This window comes from Embiotoca jacksoni, unplaced genomic scaffold, assembly GCF_022577435.1.
Source record: "Embiotoca jacksoni isolate LCO1_2020_lvr unplaced genomic scaffold, fEmbJac1.0.p SCAF_120, whole genome shotgun sequence".
NCBI lineage: Eukaryota > Metazoa > Chordata > Actinopteri > Embiotocidae > Embiotoca > Embiotoca jacksoni.
The window spans coordinates 177,404-190,843 of NW_027185253.1; the positions used below are offsets into that span (position 1 = coordinate 177,404).

Below are 13,440 nucleotides of genomic sequence, written 5' to 3' on the forward strand. Positions count from 1 at the left end.
ACTCAAGTCTTTGACCCAAATCTGAGTCAAAGCCAGTGTGCAGCAGCAGCGGGTTTAAATTACACCTCAGGTGTGATTAGACTAAACCGAAGGTGCAGCTTCTGAGGACACAGAAGTGAGGTTTACGGCTGTACGAGCGGCTTGTAACGGCAAACAAATGTTGATCGTTTGTGTGCGTACCTGCTCGTTATTTATGGTTTTTAATTATGGGATTATGTAAAAGCACGATGTTGGGTCTGACCTGGAAGAAGTCTGCGATGGTGGCGACGTGGCTGGCACAGGCACACTTCCTGGCGTCCGGCACGTCTTCCCCGACCTGAAAAAGAGAGAAAGCTGGAGTTATAAAAGAAGAATGTAAGAAAGGAGGGAGTGGAGAAAAGTGGGATGAGGGATTTCTTCGCTGCTGTCTCATAACTTTTAATCCAAATTCACTAATTACTTTTCTTCCAGACGACCACAGTCCAGGACGGTTTCCTGTCTCGTTTTTTTTTTTTTTTTTTTTGAGTCTCATTAGGAGCTTCTGTTCAGCCGTGCTCGGGTTATTGAAACAGTCGTATTATAAGAGGCTGGATGTGATTCAGTAATCACAGCTCATTCAAACCGGCACAATGCAAACGCAGCGAGCAGCAATTACAGAGGAAAACGGCTCCATCTCTTCCGAATTCATAGCAAATTATCCCCCCAATAACAACATGTTATCTGTGTGCGAGATGAAAGAGGGGAAATTAGAAATATAAGCTTGAATGCTTTTGCAGTGTATTTTAGGAAGTGTTGTAGCACTCGTAGTCCAGTTTTTGGCCTTTTTTGTTTTGTTTTTTTGGGCCCATCGTGAAACAGTCTGGTTGCTCTTCAGGCTGTTAAAGTTGCTCTGTTACATTATGATGGACTCCTATGGCTCCTCTCCCAGTCTCATCTGACCACCATATGTCTTTTTCTTTCTCCACTTGCTGCATTAATTATCAGGCCTTTTTGTTTTTCCTTTTTACCTCTTCAACTCTGGGGGAAAAAAAAAAAAATCAAATTCAAATCAAGGCAGCAACTCAAGTTCATTTCTAGGAGACGGGGGCTGTTTGAATCGACCTCTCTCTCACTCTGTCATCATGCAGCTCCTGCTGTTGTCAGGTTCACAAAGTAAGACATTCATCTCCAGGCTCTCCGATGGATTAAAAATGCTCTCAGCACACTCAGCAGCACAAATTATTCATTTCTCCCCCATTACATTTCCTTTTCATCACGAAATCAAATGGCGGACACATTTCTCTGCCGTGTTTCACTCGTGGTGACGAGACTCCTGTTTCCTTCCCTCCGTTTGACCTCTACAGGACCTTCAATGTCACAAGGTTTCAGTTTTTACAACATCAGGTTGAAATGTCCTCGTTGAGGAGAGAAAGTCCGCATCCTGACCTGCTGTCACAGCAAAACCACAAAAGTCCACACGTTGAGTCGCTCCCACAACACAATCCCATGAAAATCAGTGCCTCTCAAGACAAAAATGTGCGTATTCTCAAAGTAAGCAGGAAGCAGGAAGTCTTTCCTCTTCCTGTTCCATTTATACCGCTTGCAAAAAAAAGAAAAGAAGAATTGGTTGGTCACCACGGTGTGAAAGTTTTGAACGATCGCTGTGACGTCGTCTCGCGTACGAGTTTGTTTTTTCATCTTTTTGAAGAAGCTGTTTGTTTTTTTCTCCGATTAGCCACACAGAGAGATTATAAAAGGAACTTCTTTTTTTTTTTTTTTTTTTTTCTGGATGCCGATGGGATCCGACGCGATCACACAATTTTTCCGCCAAATAAAGTTCAAACAGTTGTGGATGTGCCACTTTAGAGACTTTTGTGTCACATAGTTGTTTCTCTCTGCTTTTCTCGCTGGGTTTGAAGTGGATGAAGCTCAACGGGAAACAGCGTTTAAATCAGAATCTGATGACAGTTTGTGGGCTGTTTGGTCGTCGTCAGTATAATCCTATAATCAATCATGAAGCAGAGGAGTTGAGTTTTAGACTGCTGAACTCTTAATTCAAATGTTTTATTGTTGAATCTTTTCTTGTGATTCCTTAAATCATTTTCTAATCCAGGGACAGATGTCACGAACTATACTTTTTTAAGTATTGTTAATGTAAAATAAAGTAGTTGTCGTAGTTGTACCGAGAGGGAAACAAAAATGAAACAATACAGTCAAAATAAACTGCGAGAGGACAAAGCTTCAAATCCAGAAAAGAGCGTACTCTGTGAAAGATGTGTGCGTAAATGCAAAAAAAATGGATAACAATAAGAGAAAGGATGGCTTCATCATGAGTGAAGGTTAAGATTAGCAATTACTTAGCCAAGGTAGAAAAAAACATGAGCATCAACTATAATTAATTCAGATTTTAATGCACTGCTGGGCAAAGACGTGGAGTGACCCAAATTGCTTCATTAAATCTAGGGAGACCTGCTCGGGTTGTTTTTTTTCTCTTTTCTGTTAAAGGTGGTTACATATATGCAACTGATAATCAGTGTAATATGATCAGGATGCAAAGTGAATATACATAGATTTTAATGCACCACATTTTGTAGCTGAAATTTTATTTTTGAACTTTTCTTTACATTATGTTCTGTTTCCTGTCAATCAACTCAGACTCACGAGAAGAAAAGAAAATCTCTCTGGGGAAATAAACCCTGCAGAACTTATTTCTCCGCAACAGTGACACTGAAGCCAGTAGCTGTTGTAAGCCTCATTGCCTGCAGGTGGCGCCAAAGGAAAGTTGTTACTTCCTCTGCCTGCAGATGGCGCCGTCATCGCGTCCACGGCTGCAGCTCCGGACTGAACCTCGTTCCAGGTCCTTCACGTCAGCTAAAGCTGCTAAATCCAAAATGTGCTCTGACCCTTAATGTCTCTGATATTCTCCTTTACTAGGGTGAAAGACATTTTGATGTGTGTGTGATGCCCCGTGGGGGGCGCGCGGCGTTACGTCCCCCCCCCCCCCCACCCCGCCTCTAACCCAGAGACTCACCCAGTTGATGAGGATGTATCGTGGCAGAGCGGCAGAGGGCTCCTTCAGGCTGCAGAAGCCGTACATCACCCGGCCGATGTCAAAGGTCAGCGTGATCTCTGCCAGGCCACCTCCTGCATCACAGAACAACACGCTCCGTTACCATCCCATAGTGACCAAGTGAAAACACGTTTTCAAAACTCTCTGCAAAGTTACTCGAAGTTAAACAGTGTTCAGACTTTTAGTTTGGTACTCACCCGTCAAAATAAAAACTGATTGACGGTTAAATGTTTGGATTTAATCACTCATCTGCAACTTTTAGACAATCAGTTTATAAATTATAATGTGTTTAATGTGACAGATTACTGCTGAAACACACAAATATCCCTCTCTAGGGATTAATAAAGTGTTATCCCGTAAAAAATAAATAAATTATAAAATCAATATTCTGTTACTCAACTTCCAATTTTTGCAATTTGACCATAAAGTATTCACATAAAACTCCAAACACATACTTTTACTTTACACTTCAAACACGATCGACGTTGATTTCCTTGTCATACTTCCAAATTCTACTTTATATTTTAAATGCAGGACTTTTACTTGCAGTGGAGTCATTTTACGGAGTTGCATTGCAGAACAGAATCTGCCTTCCAGGCTGTTCGTTTTATGCGTCGCATTATGACCCTGTTGTCGACGTATCTGTTTCTTTACACAGCTACAGATACAGTATGTATACACACACACATACACATTTGTATACACCACACATGCAAATACACAAACATGACTGTGATCTACTGGCTCTGATCCAAAGCGGCAGGCAGATTCCTCAGAGGTTTACGGTGCCGATGCACAAGCTGTTTCCTTTCAGCTGCTGCTGAAATATTCACGTTTCTCAGGAAAAGCTGCAGACGTGAAGGAAACTAAAACCACTGCGGGCATAACGAGGCAATCCTCCCCCTTTTTTTTTTTTTTTTTAAAGGCCCAATTGGTTCATTGAGGATATCTGGTATCGAGCATGTAGAAAAGTCAGTCTTACAAAGAGAATCATTTTGGATCTACTTATTAAAAGCCCCGGTTTAAATGGAAAGCTGGATTTGTCTCCAGTTTTGTAACTGCGCCTTTCTGTATTTTATTTATTTATTTATTTATTTTTTTTTAGGAAAAACTGGGTCAGTTTAAATGTTAGTTGCCACTTAATGTTTAAATGTATTTTAAACTATTCAGAGATTTTAAGATTTTTGATTAGAATCTGCATTTGGTTTCCAGTCCAAGTCTCCTATCGTGTGTGCCTGCGCCCCACGTCCTAGGTGACAGTTCATCGGTCCGTACTGGTCACGTGACCACAGCTGATTTGTAGCTGATGACGGCCTGACCTGCGTCGTCATGAGTTCTCACTGTGATTGAACAGCCACGACCGATTAAAGGCTTCTTAATTAATCGCCCTCTCAATCACATGTTGCAGTTTCCGTGACAAGCAAATTCAAGGACGCAGCGACTGTACCTGTGCGTGTGAATCAAACATACAGGAGTATCGTGAATCTGTAACGACCGCGTGGCGCATCATTACCGGCGGTGATCATGAAGCCGTCTCTCTGATGGCTCCGTAACAATCAGGAGACAAAGAACGTGATTGTTGGTTTTTTTTGTTGGTTTTTTTTTTACCACCGAAGCAGCAGCTTCAGAGCTGCAGAGCTCATCACATTTACATTGTCTGAGCGCCCACACGTGACGTTAAAATGTTCGCGCGGTGGCCGTTTTCATTAAAACACAGACATTAAAACGGTAATAACGTCACACCCGAAATGATAGGACTGGTGGTGGAGTTTTTTTTTTTTTTTCAGGAAGGGAAGTTAAAATAAGAAAAACAACTTTACCTCCAGATGATGCCAGCGTCAAGTCGTTAGTTTCATCCTCATATGTGTACAAGGCCCTGTTAAAAAGACAAGAGAGGCAGAGAGTGTTAATTAGACATAAAAATAAACACGGCGCCATTTCATCATTCGCAACGTTGCAGCGTCATGTGCTGAAAGTGTTGAGAATGTGCGATTCAGTCACTGTTAGGTTTTTATTTATTTTTCTCTTTTATTAGATCCTGTCAGAAGAGACAGACGGGAAATCTGGTTAAATAACGCGGGGGAATGACCGACAGCAAACATTGTACTAAATACCATCAGTCTGTCAGCATGCTGGCGTCTAAAGTCTAAAGTCTAAAGTAAAGACTCAGAGATGAGAGTAGACTTGTTTTTGAAACGCCTGACACATATTTGGCAGACACTTGATTTACAAAGCAATTTAAGCCCAGTTCAGACCGAAGATTTAACGACAGCTGTTTTAGAACGGAAAAGTGACAGCGGGCGTAAACGGGCCCGTTTCTCTCACCAGTTTTTATAACGTCTGGCCCGTCATCGCTTTCAACAGCCAATCAGCTCGTAGCAAAGTCAGCCGGTGGCGTCACTAACAATCTGCCGGACGGTTTAAACGTTTGGTACTAGAAGAAAGAGAAGGCGACCACCTCATCTGAGGAACAGCCGCGTCTGAATGACACGACGCTAAACGATGGAGTTGCCATGGAAACAAACGAAAGAAATTGACAAAAACCATTGGAGATCTCCTGCCTGAACTTCATGGCATAAGTTGTTTGTATAAATCCGCTCGGTATTCTGTTGAAGCTCCAAATTCTCGACCATCTAGTTTGTTCTGAGTAAGTTTATTAAACCGCTGAATAAACAAGACGTTGATGTCATCAAAAACTCCAAGCGCACCCATCTCTCTCTCACACACACACACACACACACACACACACACACACACACACACACACACACACACACACTTGTTTTACTATCCCAATGGGGACCCTCGTTGACATCATGTTTTCCCGTACTCAAACCTTAACCATCGCAACTAAATGTCGAGCCGTCACCTTAAGTCAAAGTTAAACCAATCTTTGTCCCCGCGGTGTCTCCAAGTCCCCACCTGGACATCAGAACAAGCACACAGACACACACGTTGCAGCCATTTTCCTTCAGTTTGAACTCTGTCTGCCTCTCACATGAACTCACATCTACAGTAGATGGAGGTGCAGTGCACACACATATGTACTGATTTACAGCTTAGTCTGCATCTCTACAATGAAACTGTTTGACCTCCTGTTAAAACCGTCTGGTAAAACAAAAACAAAAAAATACATTAATCTGCAATATTAATCAACAATAAAACAAGGCAATAAACGTGAAGTCACACTGAAGTCCCCACAAGGGTGGAATTTGCACACTACAGTTTGTCTCGACGGTGGCGCCATAGCATTCACAGTGGCCACTTGCGGTACTGCAACAACAACAACAAAAAAAAGAAAATTTAGACTCTTATTCTTGGGTAGTGAAATCTATAACAGAAAATCATATTTCATATATCCATCAGGAGAGTTAAAGCCAGGAAGCCCAATAATTATAATGTCAGCTGTAGGTAGGCGCTGCTGTTCTCTGTGAGCCTGTACTCTTTACCTACTGTCAAATTGGTACCATTAAAATTAGCCGAATTAGCGACAGTGTTTGTATACTTGCCACGGATGTACAGATAATTATCCCTGGATTAGTGTGGCACTGAATAAATGTTAAAATGTGAGGCAACTTCTAAAACATCTCTTCTAAGCATATTTTTGGACATTAATTTGAGTTTATTTCCTTCGAGTCCTGTTGGACATTCATCTCTATTCCAGAGCAGGTCTTTTAAAGTCAAGGTCAGACGAGCTAAATAACCAAGAAATATTAAAGGGGGATGCAGCTGAAGAGCTTTCAAACATGGCAGCATTGAAATCTTCTTTCAGTTCTTTAATATCAAACCTGATGTCCTTCGATTTCTTAGTAATCTGTTACTGAAGCAGGAAATAAAACTCTCTCCAGATGCACGAAAAGGTATTTATGGTGTTCATTGTGGAAGTGGAAACCCAACAGGAGCTATTGAAATAGATTTTTCTACATATTAAATGCTTGGCGGGATTGAGGTTGGAGAAATTACCTTTTAATCTATCGGGGTTAAAAGAGGAGATTATAACCTGGAGAGCAGCGCACTGTGGATTATTGAAGATTATTATTATTGAAAAAAACGGACATAAAAATCTCAAAACTCAAATCAGCACAAAAGCTCAGAGGTGCTGTTGACGATTACACGCAGATAAACTCTGGGTTCAGGTAAAACAGTTTGAAACGATCTCTGCTGAGAAGGATCTGCGTGTTTGATAATGTCCATCATCATTCAATTTATTCACTAGGATGATTTTGGAGTCATTTTCTGACGTTTTTTTTTGTCATGTTTTTAATTTTTACAAAAAAGTTTCCAGCTCACCCTCCATTTTATTTGTAATTGTGTAGTTGAATTTAAGAATTCATTTTAAAACTATTGATAATTGTTATTTCATCATTTCTAACTTTAAATTTCTATTATTTGTCTGTTTATCTTATTCTGTTTCTTGCATGTGAGAAAATTTAACATGTAAAGTTGGATTCATTTGATGCCTTTGTTTGTTTGTGTGTGTGTTAGTGTGTTACAGTGTGTATATATGTGTGCGTGTGTGTGTGTGTGTGTGTGTGTGTGTGTGTGTGTGTGGCGGGGATTACCAGCCGGATTTGGTCCAGATGACCTCACGCTGTTTCAGCCTGAAGCTTCAGTCTGGCCACCGCCTGACTTTCTGCTGACCTCAGCCTGCCTCGTTTCTGCCAAGTCACTCTCGGATTCTTCTCTCTTTCTCTTTCTCTTTCTCTTTCTCTCTGCGAGTTAATGCCGCATCGTATTTTTTATGCTCGTATCACATCACCAGAATTCCCTCCTCTCTGCTCAGCTCTATTTAATATTCCATTTTCATTTTCATTCTTGACTTTGCTCAGAGAATAACAGGTTGTGTTTCATGTCTTGCATCCAAATTGAATCACGCTGGGATAAAAATCACTCCAGAACATATTTGAGCTGTAACGCTGGTTGATGGTACCAACTTTGAATTTGAACTCTGGAGTCCAAAGCCGGAAGAACATGTTTTTCATCAGAATCCATTCAGCTCCAGATTATTCCACTTAAGGGAAACCGTACACTTCTCATCTTCGCTGTACTGTACATTTAAATAAATCGCATCCCATAACGAGACTTTTCTCAAATCTGGTTTCTGTCATATTAAGTAGGCTTCCTCTTATTCCACTGACGTGTTTGGCAGCTGCTCTGAATAAAGTAATTGTGGAGGCAGCCGCAGACGTCTGATCAGAAATTGTAGGCTACGTAAGAACGTTGAAGGATTGTTCCTTCCTTTAACTGTGGGATTTATAATCGTCTGTTTCAAACCAGTAAATCAGTTCTTCTGTAGTAAACCGTACTGACTGATAACCCAAGGGCCTCTGTTCTCACGCAAGACCCAATACATCTCCACCCCGTGGTTTTTTTTATATACCATACATCATATCATATATGTAATCCCTTTGTGACGTCCCCCGTCGTTTTTTTTTCGAAATCTCCAGTCTCTCATTTTGACCGTCACCATGTTGGATTTGGTTTTTGGGCACCAGAAGAAGTTGACGTTTTTTGAATGGGAGTCTTTTCTTTTTTTAGAGCCAGCCCCTGGTGGACCTCTTTGGTATTGCGCTTTGAGGCACTTCCGCATCGGCCTCACTTACACAGTCTACGGTCTACATAGTCACCTCCCAACAAATCCTGGTAAACAACAGGCAGACTACTTCTACTACTACAGATATAGATAGTAGCATCGAAGCAAGAATCCTGGCGGCAGAAACAAACAGGGTGAAGGCAGGAAATAAAAGAGATGACAGATAATAAAGACAATAGGGCTTAAAGAATAATGGAAGAAAAGGGGGTGACAAAGAAAAATAGGAAGTGTTTAAGATTGAGAGAGTGATAAAGAGAGAATGAGTCGCTCTATAAATAATTCTCTTTAAAGCAGACAGCTGTTTATTATTCATATAAAGCCCTCATGACCTAGAAACAGCACGGTGTGTGTCGTGTGAGCACAGCTGAGCGAGGAAGAGGAGGAAGAGGAGGAAAAAAAGAAGATGCATGTTTGACAAAGAGTTTTGTCACAGGATGGAGAAGGAGACAAAGGGAGGACAAAAAGGACAAGAGGAGAGCGAGAGGAAGAAGCAACCAGCAGCTGGAGGATAGAAGATGAGAGGAATAATGAGTGATTGAAGAGGACTCAGTTAATCAGCGGATCAGATTCGGTTCATCATCACTGAGGTTCGTCTGTAAATCTGAGTGTCCAATCAGAACAAAGCTCTCGTTTCACACACAGTAATTTAGATCACTGCAATTCCTTATTCATATTCAAGTGAAAGTGTGAAGGACACGTCGTTCTTTAACATTTTATAACAGCGCTAAAGTAAAGGAAACCAATTTTTCTTTATAATCCAGCCTGAACAGGGAGTGCAGCAACGTCTATAAACAAAATCCGGAGTTAATGTCTGGATACGCAGACCGTCGTGTGAATCCTGATGCAGCAATTCAATATGACATAATGTGTGTTGGTCGTGTGATTTACACACAGCAGCAACAAGCCGGGTGAAAGCGACCGTATCTTAGTGTTGTTGCTGTTTAGGAACGAAAGAAATTAAGACGTCATTATTGTATTTTTTACTGAATATTTGAAAGCAAACTGTAACGTTCACACTGACATATCAAAATATAACACAATGAAATGAATAATAATACTCTTTCAGTACTTTGTTGTATCGTCAAAAACGATCGTTACACCAAATCAATGGCGACCAGGCTGCAACGCGAGACGTTCGCCCGCCATCGGGAGCAACTCGGTGTCTTGCTCGAGGGCACTTTGACATGTAGACAGGAGGAACGGGGGATCGAACCCCAAACCTCAAGGTTAGTGGGCCACAGACGCCCACAATAAACCCCAAAATATTCAAAACATAATGCGATCACTGTCACACAAGAACACAGGAAATACGCTTTACAATATATAGCTTATATAAATTCCTTTGTGTGTGTGTGTGTGTGTGTGTGTGTGTGTGTGTGTGTGTCTGTGCTGCCTTAGGTGTGCAGAAGACCTGTTTTCTGTACAGTGTGCTAACAAAACAGTAACCCGGTCATTTATATCAGCCATTGTATTCAGATTGCTCGGTTCCAGCAGCGGAGGCCTGATGTAATACTTCACCTACACAGTGTTATAATTAAACAGCCCAGAAAAAGCTCGGAGAGTTCACAGCTCCATTATTCACAGATTGAGATGATTTCATGTTTGTTTCTACATTTCTGCTTTCCTATTGTTCTCCTTCTTCCCGTAGTCTCTGAGCCACACAGGAAATAAATCATACTCGTTTCACTTTCTGATCATTACAACAACAGGAGTATTAACGGGGAGAAGCGACGGAGTTATTTTCGGCTGACGGTTGATTAACACTGAGTCAGTCGCGAAAAAAACAAAATAGCACAAATTGTCGGGACCACGAGGCGACGACTGGATCTGAAATGCTGACGACAGTCTGCGGAGGATAAATAAACAGGATCGGTTTACAGGAACGGGACGGACCGGGACTGATTAAACAAGTCTGTGACGCAGTTTCCACAAACACAGGATCAGGTAAACTCAACACAACTGCAGTTGGGAAATGTATTGTTTTAAAAGGGAGCTCATCCTGGGGTCATGACTAAACAACCAGCAGCTCTGAGCAGGAAAAGGAAAAGTAGCTGCAAAGATGGCGGCTCTCACAAGCTTACCGACCGTGGCGCTGTTTAAAAAAAAACAAAAAACGGTTGCTACGACCATCCAGCAAACCCACCCCCCACCTCCAACAGACACACACAAACCCCTACTGGGAGTGTCACCATGGCAACCGGGCAACATCCCACATCGTTATCTCGGTAACAGCAGTTTGTGACCCGAGGGGAGCGACGATAGGAAATGAGGGGGGAGGGGTGAGGGTGGAGGGGAGGAGGAGCTGAAGGAGACCTGAAGGGCAAAAAAACACACACACACACACACACACACACACACACACACACACACACACCAGGTGAGCAGGCAAAGTGTGTGTGTGTGTGTGTGTGTGTGTGTGTGTGTGTGTGTGTGTGTGTGTGTGTGTGTGCGCGTGCGCGTGTGTGTGTGTGTGTGTGTGTGTGTGTGTGTGTGTGTGTGCGTGTGTTGCAATGATCCATCTGGACTCCACAACTTCAAAAGAGGGATGTGCCCTGACGCACCGAGCCGGCTGCAGACTTTCCTTCTTACGGGAAGCGACAGCAGGGTGAGGATACGCGCGAGGTCAAAGTTCATGACACACAAACAGGCTTATCCACGTCGCTGCACTTACAGACTCCACGACTGTTAGCGTAACGGTACGCACACAAAGAATAGAATCGAGCGCACGAGACTCAACACTGAGAAACTAAACTGTCACCCGGTTTATAAAAATCATCACCGAGTTCGGTCGAACGCAGAAGTCCTCACCTTAACGTTTCCTACAACTTAATCCGAAGCCCTGCCGTGCTCTCTTTGCCGAAAGGGAGTTCAACACGTTATACAACAAAGCCTGGAAACCACAGGAGACCCAACGCCCAGCTGGGAGGTTAGCTGGAAGGTCAGCAGAGGTCGTTGCAGCGGCGCTTTTCTTTCAAACGAGATCCTTCGAGTTTCAATGAATCGACTATATAAATATATAATACGACAACTCGCTTTAAAAATGAGTAAGAACTGGAGTAGTAAGTTGGAAATTAGACAATTAGACAAAAAGAAATTCAGGACATCCTCTTTATCAAATCGGTTTTACATTTAACAGCTGCAAGCATGCATGAAGCGCATCCGTTGCTGTGACAACTTGCTGAAAATCAATTTGCAGAGGTCAGAGAGGCTTTAGGAGGACCGCAGAACAAGGCCGTGAAGCTGTTCAGAGTTCCTGAAAGGCTCCGGCTCGGTGCCGAAGGCGTCCTCGGGCCGCGCGGAGACGCGTCGCCAGACGGCTGATGTTACGAATCCTGCCGAGAAGCTCCGAGCGTCTCTGGGCTGCCGTCAGCTCGCAGACCGACTCGGAGAAGATGAAGCATGGGAAAGAAGGCCGACTGGCTCGTTTCGAGAAGAAGAAACAAAAATGAGGCATGGAAGTGGAGTAAGCAGTTCATTCTGAAAACAAAGAGTGAGAGAAGGAAAGGATGGTGCGGCCACGTGATGAGGCCGCAGCGGGTCGCCTCGTTTTCCTTCGATAATCTGCCATGCTTCCATGTCAAAAGATGAGGATTTTGCAATGAGACCAAACTATTCCTGCGAAACCATGAAGTTTGTCTCATGACGAACGGAATGTGTGAAAATCGAGCGATAAAATACAGACTGTCGCTTTCGTGATTCTTTATTTGTCTGATTTCAAAAGCGAAGCAGGCCTTGTTCCCCCAACAAACACCAAAAAAAAAAAAAAAAAAATCCAATATTTCTCCTGGTGTTTTTTTTTTTTTTTTTTTTTTTTTAATGGCCGGAGGGAAAATAAAAAAAATATATGTGCGGTTGGAGAGAAAGACAGAACAGAGAGACTGTAAATACCGCGAAGACAGAAGCAGGCAGACGGAGACGGGACGGAGAGAACGACGGGGGATGATTAAGTACGCTGGCAGCGCCTGTTAGTCCTGCGGTCGGGATTTATGCGGCAAGAAACCTACACGGTGACTTAATGCGAGAAGAATGAGGCGGACGGACGCGAGGACGAGGAATTCATGCTTCAGAGGGAGTGAAGGAAAGAAATCTGCGCGCCGACCTGATGAATGAGACGACGGCCGGGATGGGAGAAATAAGATGGATGATGGGTGGATGTGCTCGCGCCACCACGAGGCTGTAATCCTCTTCGCATACCACATTATTGGACGGAGAAACAATGAGAAACGGCTCCGCATTAACTTCGACCGGGCTCTCCGAAACAAACGGACCGCTAATGTGAGCAGAGTTTGTGAAGTACGTGACTCCACTTAAGCATAAATCCAGCGGTGTCTGCGTATTGGCTCACTCGGGCTTTTTTCTCTGAAGCTAAAGGCTGCTTGAAGCTTCGAGGCTTTCCCATTTCACAGAACGAAATTGCCCACTCACTGGCACACAAAAAAAACAAAAAAACAAGAGGAAAAAGCTCCTGAAAGAATCAGTTTAATCCTGGTGAAAAAGTGACACAAAGGGAGAAAAGATAAGAGGACAAAGGAAGTAAATGGAAAAGCAACTTTTCTCTAAAACTATCTGTCGATTTCAGCTTCTTGCACCCATCCCCCTCTTTTTAAAAAAAAACGTATTTCAACCCTTTCACAGTTCTTTGAGTTTTCTTTGAACAGCTCTTGACTCTGGACACTTCAGTGAAACTGCTCTCGCAGTTATAGTTCCTGAGTCTCTCCTGATGTTTCAGCCCACCGTGATGTCACCCGTTGGTTTTTGAACTGCTGTTTTGAAGCCTCCAGTCTGGCATTTTGTCTGTCTCCATCTCCAGACACGCCCC

General features: G+C 42.8%; 1 protein-coding gene across 7 annotated transcripts in view; it reads right to left on the minus strand.

Annotated features, from left to right (window-relative positions):
* The window catches only part of dbn1 (drebrin 1), an 86,440-nt gene that overhangs the window by 16,043 nt on the left and 56,957 nt on the right, over positions 1 to 13,440 (minus strand). For all 7 annotated transcript variants that reach the window (XM_069145291.1, XM_069145296.1, XM_069145295.1 and 4 more), the window contains exons 2-4: positions 4,849 to 4,904; positions 2,990 to 3,102; positions 242 to 316 (exon numbers count right to left, since the gene is read on the minus strand). In XM_069145291.1, the coding sequence (XP_069001392.1) occupies positions 242 to 316; positions 2,990 to 3,102; positions 4,849 to 4,904 (244 nt within the window). The remainder of the gene's footprint in view (positions 1 to 241; positions 317 to 2,989; positions 3,103 to 4,848; positions 4,905 to 13,440) is intronic.